The 27308-nt window shown below is 42.1% G+C and overlaps 1 protein-coding gene across 3 annotated transcripts in view; it reads right to left on the bottom strand.

Moving 5' to 3' along the window:
* The window catches only part of ADGRA1 (adhesion G protein-coupled receptor A1), a 1149356-nt gene that overhangs the window by 4924 nt on the left and 1117124 nt on the right, over positions 1–27308 (bottom strand). For all 3 annotated transcript variants that reach the window (XM_073685204.1, XM_073685205.1, XM_073685206.1), the window contains one exon: positions 8200–8295. In XM_073685204.1, coding sequence (XP_073541305.1) covers positions 8200–8295 — 96 coding nt within the window. The remainder of the gene's footprint in view (positions 1–8199; positions 8296–27308) is intronic.

Raw genomic sequence — 27308 nt, 5'->3', positions numbered from 1 at the left:
TGCAGGATTCAAGATAAAAGTCCAAAGGAAAAAGGACCAGAACAAAGCTACTATTCTCTAGAATACAGAATCTAGTGAAAAAAAATAAATAAATTTTCTTTTACAATAGGATTCTCTGGTGACAGGTATAACTGCATGGCTTCCATTGTAAATATCTGTTTGCCTCCTGAAAAGCTAGGACTGTCAATCAAGGAAGGAGGCAGTGATAGATGAAGAACAAGTAGATGAGAGGTGGAACTGAACTGTTCACCGATGGAAGGGTACACTGAGTGCTTATGCCTGGTTAGAACAGTCTGTTCGTGCTTACACACTCACTTTAAGGGCTTGTGCAGACTGCCGTAGATTCTCATGTCCGAGAGAATCGGTTTGATTATAAAAATGACACTCTGATCAAACTCTGATCAGAGTTTGATAAGAGTGTGATCGTGGTGTGATCACATTCTGGTGAGGAAAAAAGTCTCCATCTTCTCCATTTTGTGGGGCTGCAAAAATAGAACTGCACTCACATGTCATCCGAGTGCAGATTGATATTTCTCATGCACTCATTGACTTGCATGGCTGAGTGCGGACCGAATATCAGATCAAACTCGGACATGCAGTGATTTTTTTTTTAGGACGGATTTGGTCCGAGGAAAAAAATCAGAAATGTGCACGGCCCTATAGATTAACATTGATCTAAGTGCAATCCAATGGTTTGTCGGATTGCACTCGAACAGATACAGTGGTCATCTACACTAACCCTAAGGCAAGTCATTTTAACTAAAATAAGAGCTGACTACAGAACAGATAAAAGTGTAAAAAAAAAACGAAATTATTTTTTGTAGAATTGTATACTCTTATATATATATGTGACTTGCAGAAGTAGTGCTGTTGCTTCAAAAGCATCCAGCAACTATAAGAGTTAACACAGTCACATGAGATAGGAAGTGTTGTGCTCCAGAAGCATCCAGCAACTAGAGGGGTTAACACAGTCACAGGACAAGGGGAGTGTTTTAGCAGACCCCCAGGGGGATTGTGGGGAAGTTGTTTACTGTTCTGGCTAGAGCCATAGAGAAAGGGGGTGTGTGATCTGTATCTGACAGAAGACAAGGGAACAGAATTCAGGTCAGGAGGGAAGCTAAACACGGGTCAGATAGACTCCCTGAGCTAACAGTGTGGAATATTATCAGGCAGAAAGATAAGGACTGGAAGAAATTGTGTCATAGGGATCATCTCCTTCATCAAACCCTCTCCCCTCCATCTCCATGCAGCATAAAGAATGCTGTGTACTAGTGAGTCATTGTGAAGGAAAAGCCTGCTGTTTATGCATAGAAGTGTGCTGCCAAGAGATCTAATCTGTGCTGAATTATGCTACTGAAGAGACTAATGTTACTGTGCCTGCTTTATGAGACTGTACTGTAATGAAGATTGTTGCTGTAATATCCCTGAATTTCACTGGCCGTGCTTCAGATTAAATTCCACTGTTGAAAAAGACTCTTGTCAGATGTGTCTGGTCAGCAACTGAATCTATCATGTGCCTGAGAGAAGCTGCAGCCTATGGTCGCCCTGAGTAACGGTTCCTCCAGGATTCCAACGAATTCATGAAACCCTTCTCGCCCCTATCTGAACCTAGCGGCGTGCATGTAACTTATACTATATATCTACTTAATATGAATGGTAGACAGCGATGCGAGGCAAGTATGTAGTAGCTCCTGATTCCTTCTCCATTCGTCACTTTGAATGGTACAGAAATAGTTCAGTCGAGTTTTGATAGTTCCTCATCCTAAATCCCAGGGCTCACTAATCATTGCCGAGACTTTTTGCTGACTAAGATCTAATATTCTGTCTCACTCCTATGAAACTGAGAAATGTACTGTATTATTGCTGTTTGCAAGTCGGCCTCCTGTCGTTGGAAAAATCAGTAACCTGAAGCTGAAGAATGCCGCACATCAGCATGTCAGGTTACCTGCTACTATATTATATGCTTGTCAATAGGCCAGCAATAACATTAGTCTAAAGTGAAATATATTACTTTAATTTTAGCGCAATAGTTTTCCTTAATGATTGTGCTGTTTTTTTTTTTATTATAAAATATAATTCACTGTGATATAAACAACACAAGAGTCAAAAGCTGATAAACAACAATCTGTACTATATAGATCTCTTTACTACTCAATTCTTATATGTCAGACTCTGTGTACACCACATCTAAGGATGAGGGGACCCATGAATGTTAGGGTTCTGGTACGGTTCGGGTACCAGAACTGTACCCGAACTTGAACTTTATTAAAAAATATCTCTATCTCTCTCACTTCCCCCGGAACTCCAAACATTGCAACGGACTTCCGGAAGAAGTCTGAGTTCAGCGTTTTGCAACGGATACTAACTGTATGAACCCCCGAACTTTCAAGTTCGGTTACGCTCATCTCTAACCACATCCAAAATATTGGCCAAAATAGTGAAAACTTGATGGACCCTATTATAGTCAATGTTGTCCATTGAGTGCCTATCCTGTATTAAATTCAGCATTGATGTTAGTTTCCAATTTTTTTGTGCTTATAACAGAGCAGAAAAAGCCCGGAATTAACAAAATCAGAAGTGAAAACAGCCTAATCCCATAGTTGGCTAATGGACTCCAGGATATAAAAGGCATGGTTTATATGAACCCTATCCAAAAGTGGGTGTTCCCATTGGATTGGGATGTTACTTAGAGGGGTGGTGGCATTCCCGGGAGGGGAAGCGGCATATTTAAGGGCAGGGCTTGAAGAGTATTCCCATCTTGTAAATTTAAGGCTTATCCAAATGCAATGCTTTAAATGTATAGCAGATGCAGATCCCACCAATGAGACCTGGTTCTTTCTCGAAAATGGGACCCTGATGCATACCATTGTCAGTAGAGAGGTGGTCAGAATTCCCAATAATTTGTATGTGAATTCTGATCACCTCTCCAGGAAAAATAGAGAGCAACAGGACCTGGTTCTTGAGATGGTTGCGAGTCCCAGTGGTATGCCATAAATGTACCAGATGGAAATATCCCCAGAAATATTGGCAAATATGTAATATTATATCACTTCACTCTTCTAAGGCAAGCTCTAAAAATATACGGTACTTGTGAACAATTTTGCCAATACTGTCCAGCGATCTGGGTCACAAAAAGAGTGGGGACCCGAAGCCAGTCTATGCATCGTGGTCCAATCTCGGATCGATTTGCACAGATGTCTGAATGCACCCTAAGGATACGTTCACATAGTGGGCTTTTGGTGTGTTTTTGACGCTGCACATTTTTTTTCAGCGTCAAAAACACATTGTACTACAGTTCCAGCAAAGTTGATGGGATTAATAGAAATCTCAAGCCCGCTGTGGTTTTATTTTATGCAGCGTAAATTGACCTTCGGTGCAAAATTTCCCCATAGACTTTCATTAAGCGCGGATATTCCGCAAGTAAAAGCCGCATATACGTTTTTAGTGAGTTTTCGCAGTGGAAATGCATTAAAAACGCATGTAATCCGTACCTTGTCAAAGCAGCTTTGTTTAAAACATGACACACCAACAAGAGACGTAAACTAAAGCGTTAAAAATGTGACAAAAAACACAATAAAATACTGCAAGTAACCTAATTTAAATAATAGGTGCAGAAATGGTGCCGAAATTCTGCAACATAAAAAAGTCAACAAAAGCTGATTGCGAGAACGTAGCCATATTATGTAAGTATTGAATACAACTATGAATAGGTATAGTCCTTAGGCCACGGCCCCACTATCAGTATTCGGACAGTGTTTTTTCTCAGGAGTGGGAGCCAAAACAGGTGAGGAACAATCAGAGAAAAGGTATAATAGAAACAAGTCACCAATTCTGCATTTATCACCCACTCCTGGTTTCAGCTCCCACTCCTGAGAAAAAATACTGACCAAATACTGATAGTGGAGCCGTGGCCAAAGACTCAAAGAATATGAGACAAAAACTTGCATGTCCCACTATGTTTTCCCTCTAAAATGTAATACGGGCCTAGAAATTCTATAGGTCATGTTTATCAAAACTGTCTAACAAGAAAACTGTTTTTGTTCCCCGTAGCAACCAATCAGAGCTCAGCTTTCATCTCTCCAGGGCAGTTTAGGTAATGAAAGCTGAGCTGTGATTGGTCGCTGTGGGCATCAAGACAGGTAGACTGAGTTCTTTGATGAACTCTGAGCTTATTTTGCAGCCAGCAATAGACAAACAGATGACAGAAGCAAAGTACAACATTATTAATGAAACCCAACTGCAAAAATTATTTAAATGACCTATGCTCATACCAATATGTGCTCAAGCTCTATACAATAGTATATATACAATACATATTGAAAACCTGGCAGCCATCTGAAGCGTAACTGAAAGCCCCATGCGACTAATATGAAGAAGACGGGTAAACAAAGATGGCAAAAAAGTCCATCTGTATGGTTTATTTTTACCGTACTGGACACGTGATGAATTATATGTCGAAATCAGGTCAACGGTGCTTTGGTAGCTATGACAAGTTTTATTCCTTCGTTATTCATTTATCTTTTTAATACCTTTTAGTTTTTTTGCACTTTTTGCATTTATCTATTATTATTATTATGTAAAAGTATCTAATACGTTAAAAAATACTTTATTTTGGCTAGCAGATTGGGGTCAAAATTAGCGAACAACAATCGATCAAACTTGTTGATATTTTGTTTGAAGATTACTTAGTGGAGATCTAACATCAATGTACAAATATATGAATGAACAGTACAGAGATCTAAGCTTGCAGTGATGACAAGCGACATCTTCTGAGTCTAGACAAAAGCAGGTTTAATCATCATCACAGGAAGCAATTCTTTACTGTAAGAGCAGTGAGACTATGGAGAGAATGGAGGTCTCTGTAATCGATGACTCATCTCGTATGGTAAAGGTTGACTCATTCCATCAAGAAGTTTAACCCCGTTAATGATGGAGTCATTTTACGTTTTTGCGCTTTTGTCTTTTTCCTTTTCATCTTCCAAGAGCCATAACTTTTTACATATTCGTAGCTGTATGAGTGTTTTTTTTTTTCAGGATCAGTTGTAGTTGTAGTTTTTCAGGATGAGTGACACCATTCGTTTTACTATCTGAAGTACTAAAAAGGGAAAAGTGAAATAGGGTGAAAAAAAAAAACTATTTTACCCTTGTATTTTGGGAATTGTTTTTTTGGTGTCCACTGTGCATTAATAATGACTTGGCCACTTGATTCTACAGTTGACTACGACAATGACATAGGTTTTTTTACTATTTTATTGCTTTTAAAATATTCGGAACATTAAAGGGGTTGTCTGATCTTAGTCCGGCATGCTGTGAGGATTTTCTGGTGTTGGCGCCGGGAGCGTGACCACAAATATGAGTTTCCATACATGCAGTCACATGCTGACTAGACGTGCATGGTCTCGGTCAATACATATGAGCGAATCCTGACACGTCTAGTCGGAATGTGGCCAGAAGTATGCAAATCGCTCAAAAATGGTTTGTGTTGCCAATTTTTAAGACCTATAACTTTTTATTTCTTCATCGATGGAGCTGTATGAGGGCCCGTTTTGGGGTATATACACAATGTTTCGATTGTTTTGATTCAGATTGTCATATTTAGAATCCACTTGACATGGTTTTTGCCTTCCTCTTGAACAACTCATTAGTATTATAGGATGGACTTGAGGCACCAGTGTCTTTTTTCAATTCTGTTAACATTGCAACTATGTAACTTATTAACATATGGAATAATATGAATTGGTTCTTTGTTAATAATGTTGGATGCCGTCCAATAAATGATCACATCTCTTCATAGAACTAATGTACCTATCATTATAATGACTTTAAAATGATTAGGAGCTTGACACTCATTGGGTTATGATGTTATTAATTGTGTGTCAATCAGTACTAATTTTACACTTGGGAACCTGATAGCTGCGCTGCGTTGCATGCATATTGCCAGTTCTTGAGCTTCCATCACGTAAACCCTGATTTTCTTGATGAATGCTTCTCACATTTGAAACTCGGAAGACGAGGAGCTGATGAAATGTTAAGATCTGAAGAAACAGAAGTTTTGACTTTTCTTTTTTGTAACTTTGGTTTGTTTTTAATCAGTTTTCTGTTTTTTTTTTCATCCACATTAACATTAAAGGGATTTAGAAGTTTCAAATGAGAATCATTCACAGTTAATATTGAAGGATTTTTTTGTTATGCTAAATACAACAATTAACTTTCATGTTTTTATGCCATTATTTGACTCTGTTCACATCTGCACTTGAATCTCTGTTACAGATTTTGTAAAATTTTACATTGCAAATACCTATGCCGTCAGCACTATTTTTTTTTTTTTAGACAAATTGATGGACACCAATATAAGTCAATGGGATCCATCCAGTGTCATTGATTTCAGTCTTATGACAAATCCAGCAATCAACAAATTACTAATGAAAGTTATGACACAGATTTGACCACAGCCTTTAGAGATGAGCGGATCTTTTGAAATTTGTTTTCAACGTTTTTGCCGAATTTTTCCCCAAAATTTGATTTTCAGTGCAGAAATTTTCAGAAATCCCATGATGTTAAAGCCTCTAATTGCCTTAAAATGTGTAGAACACTGTGAGTTCCCCTTGGAATCAATTGAACATGCTTTGAGCTCTGTAATGCAAATTCAGCCTTTTTAATGTCTTCAACCTATCTGTCTAGGGGCATACGGATGGAAACCAGAAGCAACCAACAACATATTTAACAACACACTGCATAAACAGACTTTTTCGCCTACTTAAACATAAATGGTTTAAAAATTATCCCTTTTGAGAGGGCAGATGAATGCATTACTGTTGTTTATAGACAAGTGGTGCAAACGGAAAAAGCCATGGCATTTTCACATGGTTGGGTACAACAATTGTTCCTGTTTGGGAAGTAGAAACAGCTTTGCACTTTGTTAAATAAAGAAGTGATAGCTTTTTACATAAACTGTCCAAAAATTATCCCTTTTACGAGGGAGACAAAACAGGTTTACTGTACTGTTTTGGATGTGAAGGAGTAATGGCCTCTTAACTAGAAATGAAAAAATATCCCTTTTTTGGGGTCCCCAACTGGTTTCTAATCACAAAAAGATTAGGCAATTAAAAAAGGCTTTTTATCAAGCTGTCAAAAATTATCCCTTTTTTTGAGACAAAACAGTTGCACTGTTTTGTACATAAAGAATTTATGGCTTCTAAATTAGTAGTGATAAATGTTCCTATTTTTGGGCTCTGCAGTTGGTTTGCTAATCACAAAATGATTAAGCAATTGCAAAAGCTTTTTATCAATCCTGCCAAAAATGATCTCTTTTTTTGAATGGAGACAAAAGAGGAGTACTGTTTTGAATGTGAAGAAGTAATGACTCATTGTCAACAAGCCTTTTCAGAAATTAGCCCTATATTGAGAGCTGTTTCTTGAGCCATGGCAGCTCTGGCGCAGCAGTACTATAGTAAAGATGACAGGAACAGGGAGTAGGTGCCCAGCTGAGCGTGGTCCATCGGCATTAGCAGCAGTAGAATGGTGTAGAAGACGGACAATGAACAGTGAGCCAGTCAAGGCATAGGCGAATGAAAGTTGGCCCTAATCCATGACTGATTAATTTTGACAAATGTAAGGTAAAATTAATCTGAAGGTTAGATCAGGCTGCAAATGGCATATCACAGGTATCTGAAAATAAAGGCAGAAATGAAGATTGCAGACTGAAACATAGTGAAATTGTATTAACTGAAGTTAACCACTAACATGTAAAAATATTTTTTTTCCATGTCTATGGCATCCATGAACATAAACATAGATTTCCACAATGTGGAAGGGGTAGAAAGTCTTTACAGTCTTAGGGAGGGCTGAGAAAACAGGTTATAGATAAGGAGAAAAGAACATGAAGAGTAAACTGCAGGATAGAAGCTATACTGATATATGAGCTAATGAAAACAGCAGCACAGTGGATGCATACAGACATCACATCCAGCCTGTTTTACTGAGAGAGGCAATGTCATAAGAGAAAAATCTGAAAGTTAAATCAGGCTGCAAATGGCATATCAGCAGTGTCTGAAAATAAAGGCAGAAATGAAGATTACAGACTGAAAGTACAATTGTATTAACTGAAGTTAACTACAAATATGTCAAATGCGTCCATGTACAAAGAACAGAAGACAGAACATAGCTGGTTTCAAGATACCAGATTGCCTGATTACTTACTATGGTGCGTTGTCTTCGTTTCCATAATTTTTGATGTTGGTTGCAGCAGTTATTCCACAAATGATAAAGGGGACACCACCACTTATAAGATAAAACCTGTTGGAAGAGAACACAGTTATATACCATGAGTACTGGTGTCCATAATAAAGTGGCTTAGACTGTATAATAATCTTATAGATTAAAGGGAACCAGTAGGACCAAGCATTCTAACTTGTCTATATGGTCATGTCGGTCATAGAAAGTTGAACAAAATTATACCTTGATATCTTATTAGAGAAATCCACATTTTTCTTAATATGTAAAGGAGCTGTTAAGATCTATGAGCCTGACATAGATCTGCCTGAGAATCTGCCTCCAGAGCTTATTTTAAATTAAAGGGGTGTTACCAGTGTGAGACATGTAGTTGAGGAGAGCAGACTGTCAGTCATTACATGTCTCACACTGGTAATGCTCCTTTTATTTAAAATAAGCTCTGGAGGCAGATTCTCAGGGAGATCTATGTCCGGCACATATATCTTAACAGCTCATTTACATATTAAGAAAAATGACCTCAAGTTATCAAGGTATCATTTTATTCAACAGTCTATGACCTACATGGCCATATAGACGGCTTAGGAGGGTTGATCCTACTGACAAATTCCCTTTAAAAGTGTTGACTCTTCTCAATTATTGGGTAACATTTTTTAATTCTATACCTTACATACCATCATACCATTACTCAGGATGCTAGCCACCGCTGCAGTCTCAGAGTGCCGGTTACCTAGGCAAGGAGAGCAGGATGCTTGCAGGCTCTGTGCTTTAGAGCTAGCTTTGAAGCTAGCCAGATTTCCGGATTTTGCTAAGCCTCAGTCCTCCTACACTTCTCGCATACTGCAGAGGCAAAGCCTGGGGAAGCGCTCAGTTCAGAACAACAAGATGTTCACATCGCTGACCCAATCTGAGCGCTCTTCCATGCTGTCAATCAAATTAGAGACCATCACCAAAGCAAGAAGCCAAGAGGCCGAGGAGCGGTGTGCTCCTGAAGAAAAAAGATGAGATGGTCCCTTTAACCTCTTGTTGCTACTACGGTCTAGAACTGTCTGTTTAGGGGCGGACATATCATTGGTGCAACCTGAGCGGCCGCACAGGGGCCCAAGAGGTAAGGAGGCCCATTTATACCACCAAAGCAGGTGCAATTTTGCATTTTTCGGAACTCTTGGGCTGCAAAGGGCTCACGGTTTGTTCCTGCACAGGGGCTCTTTTCCGTCTGTGTCCGCCAGTATTCTGTTATATCTATAATCACCGATGAATTAACCCCTTTACCTCTTTTTCTCAATCTGACTGTAACTTTCATGCAGCTAATTAAAAGCTGCCGCCTGCAGCATGAAAAAGAAAAAAAGGCGAAGCAATAAACAGCTCGGAAATCAGGAATGAAACACCTATGAAAGAGATTCTTTGTAGTTCTCCAGCAATGTGCTGCTAATTTACTCCTCTAGCCCACGTATATACATAGTGGTAAAGCAGGTCTGTCAGCGAAGCAGAAAACTAACGGAAAATCAGAAATATCCACAAACCAATAATAAACCAAAGTGACTCTATATATAGTATATACTGTATAATCCCCCCCCCAAACTTTGTACACATACATACACAAAGCGTGATTTCTACATCACTACATTAAAATAAAACATGCCAATGTAGAAATATACTTTATTAGACTTTTTTTTCTGATCAAATAATATCCATGAGGACAATTACAGTACACGGGGAATGCAGGTCTGCGAGTGTAACCATGACAACCAGAACAGAAACTTCTATTGTTTATGTCGCTGGCGTCACTCCGAGATCTAGAATACAAAGCGCAATAGAGAAAAGGTTTATATTACACAGTGATTTCTCTATTTCATCACTTAAAAGCATTTACATTTTTACTGCAGTTCTGTATATATCTGGTAAAAAAAAAAATCTATATTTATTTAGGCACAATATATATGAATCTATTTTTCGTAAATCTATCTATAATATATGGTCAACAGTATTGGGACACACGTCTTAATAATTGAATTCAGGTTTTTCATTTGGGCCCAATGTCACATTTTTTATTCAAAATCGGGCCTCTTGCCATGTCATCTGCCCTTACTAATGAGTAACAAAATGGCCGGTGGTGGAGATGTCACTGATACCAGCTCGGTTCTCTGATAGAGCCACCGCTGTAACAAGTCTGTTCATGACATTTCTCCTCTCCTAAATATTCCCCCATCACCTAGGAGTGATATTATTGAGAAGTGGAAGGAACAGCAGCAACTCAGCAACGAAGTGGAGACCACGTAATGTTACAGAGCGGGGGGCCGAGTGCTGAGGAGCAGATGGCAGAACGTCACCAATGCTCTGCTGATTCCATAACTGCAATCCAAACCACCTCTGGCATTACCATCAGCACAAGATTGTGCCCCCACCTTGAAATTCATGGCATTCATGGTTTCCATGCAAGCCTTACATCACCAAGCACAATGCCAAGTGTCGGATGGAGTGGTGTAAAGCATATCCTAACTGGAATAATTCAGTAATGAATCCCACTTCTCTATCTGGCATCTGATGGATGAGTTTGGGTTTGGGAAATGCCAGGATAGCGTTACCTGCCTAACTGTAAAATTGGTGGAGGAGGTTGTGTGGCGCCCCTGAGGGTTCAGTCGCCACAGAGATACTGCACCTCACCCCGAGGTGTGGTGTCTCCCTTCTCTCAGGTAAGGAGGGAGTGCTGCACGGAACCCCAACCACCTACATCCAATACAACACTGCTCCAGACCAGCCGGAGGGGCAAGACGCAATGTAGTTTTCTGCTGAGCCCTGGCTGGAGTAGGGGGGAACCCAAAGGTAGGGGGAACCAATAGTGGGTGTGGGTGGAGGAAACAGATACACGGAGCACATATACAGTAAGTATATAATAGGAAGCCATGTTAGGTCAGAGTAGTTCAGTTCAGTCCAGTACAGTGGGCAGATCAAGTTAGGGCTGTGCAAAGGAACAGTCTGGGAGCAGAGGCTCAGTCAGAGCTCTGCTCCACAAGTTAGGGTCCAGGATCGAGGCCCCAGAGGGGAGCAGGGAGCAGGCTCCATTCTACTTAAGGATCCCAGAGGGTACGACGCGTGCAGGACGGCACCCGTACGCCCCGCTCCTGCAGGTGATCAGGAGGGATCGGTTGCTACACTCAAAACCCCAGGGGGTCAGGTTGGTCCCGGATCTGAGGTACAGGAAGGACTTCAGCATACCCGAGCGGGACTGAGAGTGAGCAGCATAGGACCACGGTGAGAAGGACCGAGTGTGGAAAAGGTCAAGATAGGTACATATGAAAGTGGGGTTCCGCCAGGCATTCCTAAATTTGCTGAGAAAGGACTGAACCCCTGCCCGGTGAACGCACCGCGACGAGGGAGGCCTTCACCTGCAAAGTGCATTTGTGATTTGCCTAAGAACTGTAAGTAAAACCTTGGACGACTGCATCGAACCGCCTCGGTCTGTTTCTTCACCGGCATCACTGATCCTCATCGCACTACAACGCCCAGCACACCATTCCACCATCTATCTATCTACATTGCCTTGTGGCCCGCTCCACCTGTGGGGAGTTGTACCATCTTTAGCTGCCTTGTCACCTGTCTCAGAGGACTGCTGCAGCGCTGGTGACCTTCACCAGACACCACAGGTGGCGTTACGAATTTCTCTGAACTTTATTAGTAATTGCTACCCCTTTTGTGCACTGTCTGCCCTGGGCCAGCCACCGTGATATATATATACTGTCCCTGAACAGTAAGGCCCCCGGGGGCGCGACAGTTGCGGTTGTGTTTTCTGAAATTGGCTTAAGTTCTAGTGAACGGAAATCTTGATGCTTCAGCATAACAAGACATTTCGGACAATTATATGCATCCAACTATGTGGGAATCATTGATAAAAGTTCTTTCTGTTCCAGTATGACTGCCCCAGTGCACAAAGCAAGATCCATAAAGACATGGTTGGAGGAGTTTGGTGCGGAAGATCAGAGCCCGGACCCCAACCCCATCAGATACTTTTAGGAGGAACTAAAACTGAAATTTGTGAGCCTAGTCTTCTCCTCCAGTATCAGTGTCTAACCTCAGAAATGCTCTTCTGGACGAAAAAGCAAAGATTCCCAAAGACACCTCCAGAATCTTGTAGAAAGTCTTCCCAGAAAAGCGGAGGCTCGGTCAAATAGTAGATTCATGTGCACCATTAACCAAACTTGGGCTTAGCTTGGCAGGACCTTCCACCAGGTCCAAAAACAACGTAGAAAATTCAGAGAAGCCGAGGCACCAAAACCGCAGGTTCTTGATAAAAAACTTGAGCTTTATTCAACATTAGTTAAAACAGAAAGACAAGGCAGGCAACGTTTTGGCCATAATTGGCCTTTCTGAAGCCTAAAAAAATACATGTCCAAGAGCTGTATTATTTTCAGGGCCGTGGAGTCGGAGTCGTGGAGTCGGAGCCCATTTTGGTGGAGTCGGAGTCGGAATAAAATGGACCAACTCCGACTCCTAAAATATTTAATAAATTGGGTACAGTAGTTCAATGAAATTTGTGGGGAATATTTTTTCATAAGAATTTGGGAAAGTTATGAAATGTCCTATTAATGTTTGTCCTATTCCTGATCTAAGGGTTTAGACATTTAGCTGAGATTAATCTGTGCTACAGTAAATTTATCACTTAAACATGAGCCATGTATGAGGGAGTCTGAGTCGGGGTCAGAGTTGGAGTCGGTGTCATGGAAATTGAGTAGTCGGATTCGGAGGTTTGGCTTACTGACTCCACAGCCCTGATTATTTTAGGCTTGAAAAAGGCCAATTATTTCCGAAACGTTGCCTGCTTTGTCTTCATGTTTTAACTAATATGAAATAATGTTCAAGTTGTTTAGCAAGAACTGCAGTTTTGGTGCCTCGGCTTCTCTGAAATTTCTAGAAGAGTGGAGGCTGTTATAGCTACAAAAGGGTCCAACTCCATATCGATGCCTATGGATGTAGAATGGACAGAAAGGCTCCTGTAGGTATAACAAGGAGGGGTTCCAATATTTTTGTCCTCGTAATGTAGGTATCTATTTTTCGACTATCTATCTCCTGTCTATTTCATCTCTGTTTTTTTTAAAAAGAGGGAGATAGTCGTTAGTCCAATACGTGACCGCTGCACCCAAGCAGTGACCATACTGTCAAGACTCCTCTGTATCCGCTAGGACAGAGGAGGTGAGTACTGATTTTTTCTTGTTTTAAAGCTGCTGTTTCCTTCAGATACCTGAGATCCCCTTTGATGCTTACAAGGCTCTGCCACCTCCTCATCACTATTCTACCAGTAATCCTATATTGTATGGCACATCGCCACCTGACGCTCCTCAGTAATGAAAAGAGATGAGCTATAATAAAGACGATCTTACCATCTTTTTATTCATTTCTAGCATAATTCATTAATTATGATCACTCCCAATCTGCTGTATAAACTAATCATATTTCCCCAGCAATGCTACTTGCAGCTGCAGTACCTGAAATAATCTTACTTTGATCTCTGAAATTGGGCATTCATCTATCTAAATTCTAATTGCCTTTTTAGCCTTTGCCTTATCCTTCTTGCTTAACCATCATTAATTCGAACTGCAATTCTAAAATGTGTATGAAATGTAATCTATCTTTACATTATGTTCCTCGTCTTCTGACAACCATGAGAAATGTTCCATTAGTCATGTACGATCTGTGTTTGTAGAAGGTTATAATAACTACCAGATCTGTTTACTAAGCTCTTATCTACATGGTGAATGAATGTGCAGAAACACCCATAGGCACATACACATTAAATGCTGTGCATACACACAATATGACTTCCTATACAACTTTTCATAGGATTGCACATTCCAGAAAATCCACAGCATATCTGACCCAAGTGAACAAGCCCTAAGAAAATCTGGGCCTGGTGCCGTTAGCATAAGTCAAGCATGAGTTTATGAGATGGCCAACCACATCTCTATACTGGGGGTGCAGTTTACGTTCCCTGCAGATGACAAAGTGGGGAAACAATAGTAAAAGGGGCTGCAGAGTAGTGGGATCTGTGCTGTACAGTCCTGCTGGGACACAGGGACTGTAGAAGACTGCTGTAGAAGAGCCATGAGAGTGCTGAAGGTGGCAGCATTGTAAAGGTGAGACTTATAACCAATGGTGTAACTTGAATCTTGTGTGCCTTCAAGCAAGATCTCCAACATGGCTCCTAGCTTTCATGGGTTTTATAATAGTATTGGTATTCCCATATTGGTCAAAGGTACCTTTTGTACTTGGTAGACTTCAGGGTATCACAAGCCTGTAATAATAGCTTGTGATCCAGCAATGACAGACTGTATGAAAGTTGAAGGTGTGACGTGGCTTCTGAGAGCAAGAGACAGCAGCTACAAGTCAGAGGTTGTTGCACTGTAAATAAGTGCCACAATGTTCCTGCCAGGTAAGACGGTGCCTTTAAGTTGTTGTGCCAGTTGAAGTTGACTGACTCATCAGATGATGAGACCCCTGTGTTGATGGAGGGTTAGTTAAGTAATGTGATAGACAGACCGCTGTATCTTATATTCAAGCACTCTTTATGGACAGGGACTGTCCCATTAGACTGGCGCCAAGCAAATGTGGTACCAATATTCAAAAAGGGGTCTAAAAGTGACCCTGGGAACTATAGGCCAGTCAGCTTAACGTCTGTTGTGGGTAAATTGTTTGAAGGATTTCTTAGAGATGCTATTGTAGAATATCTTAATGATAAGAACTGTCTAACTCCATATCAACATGGATTCATGAGAGATCGCTCCTGCCAAACAAACCTGATCGCCTTCTACGAGGAGGTGAGCTCACAGCTGGACCGGGGAGAGTCAGTGGATGTTGTATACCTTGACTTCTCCAAAGCGTTTGATACCGTGCCACACAAAAGGTTGGTATATAAAATGAGAATGCTTGGTCTGGGGGATAATGTGTGCAAGTGGGTAAATAGCTGGCTGAGTGATAGAAAGCAGAGGGTGGTTATCAATGGAGTAAGCTCAGGGTGTGTCAGGGTTACTAGCGGGGTGCCTCAAGGGTCTGTCTTGGGCCCTATATTATTTAATATATTTATTAATGATCTAGTGGAAGGGTTGCATAGTAAAATAGCAATATTTGCAGATGATACTAAACTTAGTAAAGTAGTTAATACAGATGAGGATAGGGCACAGCTACAGGAGGATTTAGATAAATTGGGGAGTTGGGCCAAAAAATGGCAAATGGGGTTCAATGCCGATAAATGTAAGGTCATGCACATGGGAAAGAAAAACAGCAGTCACCCATACATATTAAATGGGAAACCGTTGGGGAAATCTGACATGGAGAAGGACCTGGGCGTCTTGGTTAATAGCAAATTAAATTGGAGTGCCCAGTGTCAGGCAGCAGCTGCGAAGGCAAATAGAGTCATGGCATGCATCAGAAGAGGAATAGGGGCATATGATGAGAACATTGTTCTTCCTCTGTATAAAGCGCTGGTAAGGCCGCACTTAGAATATTGTGCACAGTTCTGGGCTCCGGTGCTCAGGAAAGACATATTGGAGCTAGAGAGGGTACAAAGGAGGGCGACTAAGGTAATAAAGGGAATGGAGGGACTAGAATACCCAGAGAGGTTGTCAAAATTAGGCCTATTTACGTTGGAAAAGAGAAGGCTTAGGGGAGACCTCATAAACATGTATAAATACATCAGGGGGCAGTACAGAGATCTCTCCCATGACCTGTTTATACCAAGGATGGTGACAAAGACGAGGGGGCACACTATGCGTCTGGAGGAAAGGAGGTTCCTGCACCAGTATAGAAGGGGATTCTTTACGGTCAGAGCCGTGAGACTCTGGAACTCTCTGGGAGAGGAAGTGGTGATGTCCAACTCACTTAATGAGTTCAAGAGAGGCCTGGACGCCTTTCTTGAGAACAATAAAATTACATCTTATGCTTAGTTAATTAATCCAGGGATTTAATCTGACTGCCAGATTGGTGTCGGGAAGTGAATTTTTCCTCAATGATGTAAATTGGCCTATACTGCATGGTTTTTTTTGCCTTCCCCTGGAACAACGCTGCGGAATAGCTGCAGTGCACAAGAAATAGGCTGAACTGGATGGACGCTTGTCTTTTTTCGGCCTTATAAACTATGTAACTATGTAACTATGTAGTTGGTGCTAAATGCACCATCCCTTCCCAGAGAAGTATGTTCAAGACAAGATGGATTGACTGCGATAGTCTTCTCGTGAAAGGTCCTGTTGGAGAGGAAGTCTACCCATCTGATGCTGACGCCTGAAATGCATCTTAGACGTGGACTAGCAGGTGGGAGAAGTAACATTGCCTGATGCCATTTCAAAGATCTGGAACATGACAGTTTCTGAGAGTCAGAGCCAGCAAAGTTATGCTACAAGGCAGAGGTTGTTGCACTGCAAAAAAAGTGCCACCATGTTCTTGCCATGTCCCTGTCAAGTAAGACCGTGCCTTTAAGTTGCTATGCCAGTTGAAGTTGACCGACTCATCAGATGATGAGACCCCTGAGCTGATAGAGGGTTAATTGGTGTTAAATGCACCATCCCTTCCCAGAAGAGTATGTTCTAGACGAGGTGGGTTCACAGCGTTTCCTTCTTGTGGAAGGTCCTGTTGGAGAGGAAGGCTTTTCATCTGATGCTGAGGCCAGAAATGCATCTTAGGCCATGGCCCCACTATCACTATTTGGTCAGTATTCGGTCAGTATTTTTTCTCAGGAGTGGGAGTTAAAACAAGGTGAGGAGCAATCAGAGAAAAGGTGTAATAGAAACAGGTCACCAATTCTGCATTTATCACCCACTCCTGGCTCTGGCTCCCACTCCTGAGAAATAATACTGACCAAATACTGATCAAATACTGATAGTGTGGTCGTGGCCTTAGAAGTGGCCTAGCAAGTCGGAGAGGTCACCTTGCATAATGCCATTTCGAAGATCTGGAATATGTCAGAGTGTGAGAGAGGTATTCCAGGGTGAACCAAAGTCAACGAACCTCAAGAATGGAAAGTCTCCATATGGATCATTATGTTGGAATGGAAAACTGTGGAAGAGATATGCCTTCTAAAGGAAAAGAACCATCAAGGCCATTGACCTATTTATCTATTTACACATGTGGTCAAAATTGTTGGTACCCCTCATTTAATGAAAGAAAAACCCACAATGGTCACAGAAATAACTTGAATCTGACAAAAATAATAATAAATTAAAAATCTTTGGAAATGAACAAATGTAAGTCAGACATTGCTTTTCAACCCTGCTTCTAAAGAATTTTTAAAAAAATTAAACTCATGAAATAATGAAATAGGCATGGACAGAAATGATGATACCCCTGAAATAATGTGACAAAAGGGACATGTTAAATCAAGTTGTGTCGACTAATTAGCAAAACAGGTGTCTACAATCTTGTAATCAGTCAGTGGGCCTGTGTATAGGGCTACAGATACTCACTGTGCTGTTTGGTGACATGGTGTGTCCAAAGTGGACTTCATGTGAAACGACCAAGGAGAACACCATTGTTGAAAAAAAATCATAAAAAAGCCAGACTGGAATTTGTCAAACTACATGCTGACAAGCCACAAAGCTTCTGGGAGAATGTCGTATGGACAGATGAGACAAAAATGGAAGTTTTTGGCAAGGCACATCAGCTCTATGTTCACATATGGAAAAATGAAGCATATCAAGAAAAGAACACTGTCCCTACTGTGAAACATGGTGGAGGCTCTGTTATATTCTGGGGCTGCTTTGCTGCTTCTGGCACAGGGTGTCTTGAATCTGTGCAGGGTACAATGAAATCTCAAGATTATCAAGGGATTCTAAAGAGAAATGTGCTGCCCAGTGTCAGAAAGCTTGGTCTCAGTCGTAGGTCATGGGTCTTGCAACAGGATAATGACCCAAAACACACAGCTAAAAACACCCAAGAATGGCTAAGAGGAACTATTCTGAAGTGGCCTTCTATGAGTCCTGACCTAAATCCTATTAAGCATCTTTGGAAAGAGCTGAAACATGCCGTCTGGAGAAGGCAACCTTCAAACACGAGACAACAGGAGCAGTTTGCTCATGAGGAGTGGGCCAAAATACCTGTCGAGAGGTGCGGAAGTCTCATTGACAGTTACAGGAATCGTTTGATTGCAGTGACTGCCTCAAAAGGTTGTTCAACAAAATATTAAGTTAAGAAGAACCATCATTTCTGTCCAGGCCGATTTCATGAGTTTAATTTTTTTTTCAATTCTGTGGCAGCAGAAAAGCAATGTCTGACTTTCATTTGTTCATTTTCATAGATTTTAAATTTATTATTACTTTTGTCAGATTCAGGTTATTTCTGTGACCATTGTGGGTATTTCTTTTATTAAACGAGGGGTACCAACAATTTTGACCACGTGTGTATGCCTCCATATTATACAGTACCCTGGTCTTGCCTCCTGTCTTTGCTATACCTCTACTGATATGATCACTGCTTGACTCCTCAGTCCTCACCCACCTAACCCCCAGGGCCGAACATTTTTTCCACAATGTTTTTCATTAAAAATCATTACTGGGTCTATTAAGCAAAATTCAGTTATTAAATTCTGAGAAAGTCATAGAAAAAAGTCATTGCAATCTGATAGCAAAACAAGAACATATCCCCACTTTTTTATAACCACTTTATTCATAGTTCATTATTGCAGTATGGAGCACAGTGGGGCATGTACTAAAAAATATCCCATGAGTTATTGCAATTACTTCTGTTAGCTGAGCCGTTTAATATGTAGGATTTGCTAATCAAGCATTTAATGCAAGTAGTACTTTATCCAGATTTGTATTCAGATAATGATGGCAAAAGAGTGTAATTTTCAGACAACTGGACACTTTGAAAGGGAATTTGTCAGCAAGTCTTTGCTGTGTAATCTGAAAGCAGCATGATGTAGGGGCAGAGACCCTGATTCGGGCGATGTGCCACTTCCTGGTTTGCATACTGTCATTTTGGGGCAGTGGCCGCGGGTGAGGCACTTGTCTTCTCCTGTCACACCCCGGCGCCCTTCATGAAACAGTGAGTCATGGCTGGGTGTTGGTGTTAGTGCTGTGAGGGCCTTGCGCCCGGGCAGGCCGCCTGTAGCCGATGGTGCTGGCCGGCCAGGACTGTAGGTTTCAGATTTTAAAAAAGGAGACTCCTGTTCTAAGACACTGTCTTTACTGAATGGTAACTTGGTAAGGATTATGTACAAGGTATAGCGGGTACAAAGTCTTATGGACTTTTCCTTCACAGTTGAAAGCATTTTCACACAGTTTCCTTCGACTACAGTCTACTCCGTGGCCGATGAACAACCCTGTTTCGCCCTACTTCATCACAGCCCAGCTTGTTGCCACAGTCCTGATCAGCAAGTCTCTCTACTCGCTCAGTGGTTCTGCATCCTATTTCTTCCACTACTGGCGCCCTGGATCAACCGCTTGAGACCCCCAATAGTCCCACGAACTCAGTCCTGTTTATCAAGCTCAGGGTTTCTCATGACACATTGTCCTATCCAAGGAACCCTTTAAGTTGGAAGGCCACTCTGTCTTGTCTTCAGTTAATTCAAGTTCACGCTACTCCCTTGTCCCTTAGTCTCCTTTTCTTAGTAGTTCATCCAAAATGGCAACACTGCTCACAGACACTACTTCAACTTGAACTTGTCCCTATCTGCCTAACTACAGGAAGCAGTCACTTGCCCTAACACTATGCCCCTCCCACTATGGGCTAGACTCAAACATTAACTCTATCCTTTCCCTAATGTCGATATCTAACTACAGTCACTAACTTATCCTACCTTGTGTCCTAAGCCCTGATCTATATCTTATCCTATATTGTACATTACCAACACTATACATTACCATATCACAATACATTGGCAAACATGACATGACATAATACACATTACAACAGGATTGGTGTCTTCGGGGGTAGGAACACGGCAGTCCAGTCCACACCTCTTCAATAATCCCACACTTAAAATTGATTGGCCGCTTTCTGTCAATATACAGTGTACACAGAAAGTTGTCATTCAGTGGTAGGTGCAGGGTTACATACAGCAGTTGACCGCGAGGCACAAGACACCTAGTCCTGAAGTAATAATCTCCTTCTCAGAAAACACTGATTTTATGGAAAAAAAAACACACAGCCCAGTAAGTGACACATCGCTGGAATCAGGGTCTCAGCCCCTACATCATGCTTCTCTTAGATTACATATCAAACGCCTGCTAGCAGATTCCCTTTAACATTCATACAAAATGTTGAATACGACTTCTGAAATGTATCCTGTAGTTGGTAGAAAGACCATAATTCAAAGATCAAGGTTCCATAAAGTCAAAAAGGCGGGGCTGCTTGAGCTATTTCAATGATCTTCCATTAGGCTTGGGTCACACCAGTGTCTCTCATCTGAGAGAATCGGGTCAATTATGCAAATCACACTCTGATCAAACTTTGATCAGAATTAGAGTGTGATGATAGTGTGATCCAATTCTCTCGGAAAAAATGTCTCCATCTTCTCCATTTTGTCAGTTCATGGAAACTGGACAGCACTCAGATGTCATCCGAGTGCAGTCCGATGATTTCCATGGACGCATTGACTTGCATAGCCAAGTGCAATCCAAATATCAGATCCAACTCGGGCATGCAGTGATTTTTTTCCTTGGGCTGGTGTGATCCAAGGAAAAAATCTGACGTGTGCACGGCCCCATATAGTACGATTGGTCCGAGTCCGATCTGATGTTTTGTTGGCTCACACTCGGACCAAAAATACAGTTATGTGCGCGAGCCCTTAGTGGGTACCGTTAGTGGGAGACAATTTTTGGTTTTATTAGAAGAAAGAAGAGAGGGTTGATATAAATGTTATTTATCATTTCAGTCATTTAGGAGAACCTTATTGGACCAATTCTCACTATACTGGCATCTGACAAAATGTGTGGGCCCCTCTTTAGACTCACTTGCCCAGACCCCTTGCACCACTTTTCCGGATATGGTCATTTTATCGGTTTTTATTTTCCATTGCCTTTTTATTTCTGCATTACCTCTGTTATTCAAAATATGGTGTTTTTGGTGACTTTTTGTTCCTCTAGCCAACTTCCATTTTTAACATGTCTCCGTTATATGTTGTTTTTAACTTTATTTTACAGCTATAAATAAACATAGTTAATGATACAATTGATATAATTGTGTTGTTTTTTTTCATATTGGTATACTTTCATATTTTTTGTAATTTTTTTTGCCTATATATTTCTTGGTATTTTGGTAGGGTTACACAACGCTGAAGTGGAGGAAACCTGGGACAGCCAACCAAGTGGTCACATGGGTAAATCACATGACTTCTGCCATCTTACATCTCTTGGACCTGATAAGGCTGGAGTACTTACTTTGAAAATCCATGTCAGAATGGCTGTATTATTCCTGATGTGAAGCTGAATTCATAAAATGTTTATTTTAATATCAGGTGTGAAATCAATGCCTTCAGAAAGGATTATACAGCTATTCTGACATGTGTTTTTCTAAGAAAATACACCAGCTTCATCAGGTCGAAGAGCTTTATTTAAGAAACACTGCAATTTGTTTTGTAAAATCTGGTGACAGATCCACTTTAAAGTTGGCAATGCACCAATAAATATCGCTCCAAAATGCAAGATCACGGCAGCTTGCTTTTTCCATTTTTTGCTCATATTGTGACGGGATTGCCTCCCGGCTTCACATACACTTGGGCCTGTGTGCTTAAAATATGAGCTAAAGTAATAACTGAAGATCTAGATGCTTGTTAGAAAGCAAGAAAATAGATCATAAATATCTTGTGAGAGACGGGGAGCCTCACTCATAGAAAGTGTATTGAGAAGATAAGGTCAAAGGATGATCTATTACTATCGTCTTCTGTATCCTTGTCTTGTGAGATAATCACAGGTTCTGTAGTTGGAACCAGGGGCTGCTATGTAGGACAATGTATCACTTATGAGATGTGCCGTTTCCCATAATAATTCATAGAAATGTGAGTTGGCCATGTTGTATATAAATCAGAATGGTTGCTGATGTGGCACAGCAAACTTTGCCGTTGATCGCCCTACCTATGATGTCCATATATAACCAGGAGGATGTCCATTAAAATATAACTTTTAATTATTCAAATAAAATAAATAACCAAACCACATATTAACCTATGGAAGTATGGAAATGAGGCAGGACGCCCTCAGGGTGGAAGGAGAAACATGCGCTTATCTCCCCTATTTTTCAAGGAGAATGCAGCACTCTGTATCTCTAAACATGAAGAGCACCACCACTGTGACGGATCTAAGCTTTTTACGTTACGACACATGGCACTTTATTAGCACTGAGACACTTTTTTAACTTTGGAGCAATTTGGGCCTCATACTGCTTGTGCCCTATTATCCCCAATTTTTTCCAAATACACTCCCCTGATGAATTCTCCTTTTGGAGAAAGAAACGCGTCGGGAGGGATTCTACTCTGAGAACCACACTTGGGTACTGCCCTTATTAGGGCGGGGGTCAGTGCAAGGGGCACGACAGGGTAGATGTCTCGATCTTTGAACAACATGAAAGGGACCCCCTGTCGTTCTATGGGTTCGCTACGGTGAAGATGAGTGAGATCTATGCATGTCTTTTCACTAATGCACTTTAATGTATGTATGTAATCTGTTTATATTAGTGTCTGGGTGATGTTATGCACACGCCCGGACTGACTGGCGTGTGCGTGTTTATGTAGTGATTCCACTGTGCCATGAACCGGAGAGTGCCTGGAGGGGCGTAACTAAGTATCTGCCCGATCCGACCAAGGTCGCACGACGGCATACGACGCCAGTGCACCAGGGAGGAACCGAGCAGAGGAACCAGGGTCTACTCCAGGTCAGACTCCGGACACGGCCGTTGACCCACACCGGGGAATACAGGAACAGGCAGACTAGAGCACAGGCTGGGTAGGGTCCAGTACAGACTGGGAGACAAATTCGAAACCGCAGACGCGGTAGACAGAGCTGAGCAAAGCGAAAACCGCAGACGCGGTGGACAGAGCTGAGCAAAGCGAAAACCGCAGACGCGGCGGACAGAGCTGAGCAAAGCGAAAACCGCAGATGCGGCGGACAGAGCTGAGCAAAGCGAAAACCGCAGACGCGGCGGACAGAGCTGAGCAAAGCGAAAACCGCAGACGCGGCGGACAGAGCTGTGCAAAGCAAAAACCGCAGACGCGGCGGACAGAGCTGAGCAAAGCAAAAACCGCAGACGCGGCGGACAGAGCAGAGCAAAGCGAAAACCGCAGACGGGGCAGACAGAGCAGAGCAAAGCGAAAACCGCAGACGCGGCGGACAGAGCTGAGCAAAGCGAAAACCGCAGACGGGGCGGACAGAGCAGAGCAAAGCGAAAACCGCAGACGAGGCGGACAGAGCAGAGCAAAGCGAAAACCGCAGACGCGGCGGACAGAGCAGAGCAAAGCGAAAACCGCAGACGGGGCGGACAGAGCAGAGCAAAGCGAAAACCCCAGACGCGGCGGACAGAGCAGAGCAAAGCGAAAACCGCAGATGCGGCGGACAGAGCAGAGCAAAGCGAAAACCGCAGACGCGGCGGACATAGCAGAGCAAAGCGAAAACCGCAGACGGGGCGGACAGAGCAGAGCAAAGCGAAAGCCGCAGATGGGGCAGACAGAGCAGAGCAAAGCGAAAACCGCAGACGCGGCGGACAGAGCTGAGCAAAGCGAAAACCGCAGACGCGGCGGACAGAGCAGAGCAAAGCGAAAACCGCAGACGCGAGGAACAGGGCTCTGTTCACACGGAACAGACTAGAAGGGAAAGGCAGAACCAGATACCCACAGGGTACTTGCAGGGAAGTAGCGAGTGGACCACAAACTCACAAACGGAAGTACAGTGACAACGAGCAGGAGTTAGGTACGAGTTCAGACTCTGCAGAAAAAGGAATGGAACGGACATAGAGAAAAAACAGGTAAAAGATAGGAGAGAGTTCAGACTGGAACTGAGTGTACGGAGGAGACCGACACTGCAGCGGGATACAGGAGCGGGTCTGGGAATACGGCCCCCAGAGAGGCAGGACGAACAGGCAAGGAGCGTGTTCAGACTGGCCTGGAAATACAGCCTCCAGGAGGGCGGAACGAACAGGCAAGGAACGAGTACAGACTGCAGGTTAAGGTACACAGATAGGACACAGTACAGACATGGGAACAGATACTGCAAGACAGGTAACATAGACAGGACCTGGCATGTCAGAGACAAAAGCCAACTGACAGGGCAAGATGCTCAGGCATCAGTTAATTGGGGCAGCTGATTTAAATACCAGGTGATAGACAGCAATAGGCTGAGGACGCACAAGGGGTGTGCCTGCAGCAGGTACAAAAAGCAGGAAGTGATCGGGCGCCGCCCTTAAGCAGCAGAAACAGACACAAACAGACAGCATGGAGGGAAGCCAGAGAGACACCCTGGACTGGAGATCAAGTACGCGCTCTTGCACAGTGGAAGATGGACCACTATGCAAGGACGCCGCCAGGTATGTTACAGGTGAGCCCGGATATAGGATCTGTTTACTATGTGTATAGTGTTTACAATTGGACCCTGGAGAGGGGTCTTAAAGCGTTTATCTATATCCTCTTCTTGCTGACGGTTAGGGGTTCTTGGATTCCGATACCCTAAATGTGCTTGAGGATAGTAGATTTCTATTCTGGGTAGGACATACATACATAGATTAATAGGTGGAAAATCTGCACTGTTTAATAGGATGGTGAAGCAGTTCTAATAAGGGCAGGAGTTCGTGTAACCAGACGCCGCAATCTTCTGGTCCTTCTCTTTTGTGGTATCCCCGTAACACATGTGATACCCAAGTAGTGATGCCACCCTCCATGTATATCACATCGTAATGTCTGTACAATTGTGCCAGCGTGGTAATCGGCACAAAATAGCCTTTTGAGACAAGTAAACAAAATTTTGCCTGTACATTAGAGCCCAGAAAATAAGAACATAGAGAGTGCCCACAGGGTAAATAATGTTATTGCAAGGACCATGCAAATGTGCCAGACATTATAATCCTACACTACAACAGATTTATCGCCATTATCATTTTACTGTAAGGTGTAAATCAGCCCTCTTTCAAAAGGTAAGAAAGCAACATTGGAGTTAGATACAGTACAGACCAAAAGTTTGGATCCACCTTCTCATTTAAAGATTTTTCTGTACTTTCATGACTATGAAAATTGTACATTCACACTGAAGGCATCAAAACTATGAATTAACACATGTGGAATTATATACTTAACAAAAAAGTGTGAAACAACTGAAAATATGTCTTATATTCTAGGTTCTTCAAAGTAGCCACCTTTTGCTTTGATGACTGCTTTGCACACTCTTGGCATTCTCTTAATGAGCTTCAAGACGTAGTCACCGGAAATGGTTTTCACTTCACAGGTGTGCCCTGTCAGGTTTAATAAGTGGGATTTCTTGCCTTATAAATGGGGTTGGGACCATCAGTTGTGTTGTGCAGACTTCTGGTGGATACACAGCTGATAGTCCTACTGAATAGACTGTTAGAATTTGTATTATGGCAAGAAAAAAGCAGCTAAGTAAAGAAAAACGAGTGGCCATCATTACTTTAAGAAATGAAATTCAGTCATTGCGAAAAATTGGGAAAACTTTGAAAGTGTCCCCAAGTGCAGTTGCAAATACCATCAAGCGCTACAAAGAAACGGGCTCACATGAGGACCGCCCCAGGAAAGGAAGACCAAGAGTCACCTCTGCTTCTGAGGATAAGTTTATCTGAGTCACCAGCCTCAGAAATCGCATGTTAACAGCAGCTCAGATTAGAGACTAGGTCAATGCCACACAGAGTTCTAGCAGCAGACACATCTCTTCAACAACTGTTAAGAGGAGACTTTGTGCAGCAGGCCTTCATGGTAAAATAGCTGCTAGGAAACCACCGCTAAGGACAGGCAACAAGCAGAAGAGACTTGTTTGGGCTAAAGAACACAAGGAATGGACATTAGACCAGTGGAAATCTGTGCTTTGGTCTGATGAGTCCAAATTTGAGATCTTTGGTTCCAACCACCGTGTCTTTGTGCGACGCAGAAAAGGTGAACGGATGGACTCTACATGCCTGGTTCCCACCGTGAAGCATGGAGGAGGAGGTGTGATGGTGTGGGGGTGCTTTGCTGGTGACACTGTTGGGGATTTATTCAAAATTGAAGGCATACTGAACCAGCATGGCTACCACAGCATCTTGCAGCGGCATGCTATTCCATCCAGTTTGCGTTTAGTTGGACCATCATTTATTTTTCAACAGGACAATGACCCCAAACACACCTCCAGGCTGTGTAAGGGCTATTTGACCAAGAAGGAGAGTGATGGGGTGCTACGCCAGATGACCTGGCCTCCACAGTCACCAGACCTGAACCCAATCGAGATGGTTTGGGGTGAGCTGAACCGCAGAGTGAAGGCAAAAGGGCCAACAAGTGCTAAGCATCTCTGGGAACTCCTTCAAGATTGATGGAAAAACCATTTCCAGTGACTACCTCTTGAAGCTCATTAAGAGAATGCCAAGAGTGTGCAAAGCAGTCATCAAAGCAAAAGGTGGCTACTTTGAAGAACCTAGAATATAAGACATATTTTCAGTTGTTTCACACTTTTTTGTTAAGTATATAATTCCACATGTGTTAATTCATAGTTTTGATGCCTTCAGTGTGAATGTACAATTTTCATAGTCATGAAAATACAGAAAAATCTTTAAATGAGAAGGTGTGTCCAAACTTTTGGTCTGTACTGTACTTAGTAACACCAATGAGGGTGCTAGAAAAATAATTTTCTTTCCTCCTGGGAGACAGCTAATTTACAAATTTTTGTTATGGAATACTGCCAGTAGTACATACAGTTGAAACCAGAAGTTTACATACACTATATAAAAAGACACATATGCATGTTTTTTTTCAATATCTGACATGACATCAGGATAAACCTTTAACGTTTTAGGTCAATTAGGATTACCATAATTTTTAATATTTGCCAAATGCCAGAATAGTAAGAGAGAGAGAATGCTTAAAGGCATTTGTATTACTTACTGCAAAGTCAAAAGTTTACATACGCTAAGAT

The sequence above is a fragment of the Phyllobates terribilis genome, unplaced genomic scaffold, assembly GCF_046119375.1.
Source record: "Phyllobates terribilis strain yellow unplaced genomic scaffold, ASM4611937v1 Scaffold_5__5_contigs__length_657084704, whole genome shotgun sequence".
NCBI lineage: Eukaryota > Metazoa > Chordata > Amphibia > Anura > Dendrobatidae > Phyllobates > Phyllobates terribilis.
Note: the sequence above shows the minus strand (reverse complement) of the source record. Positions and strands in the feature narration are given on the sequence as shown.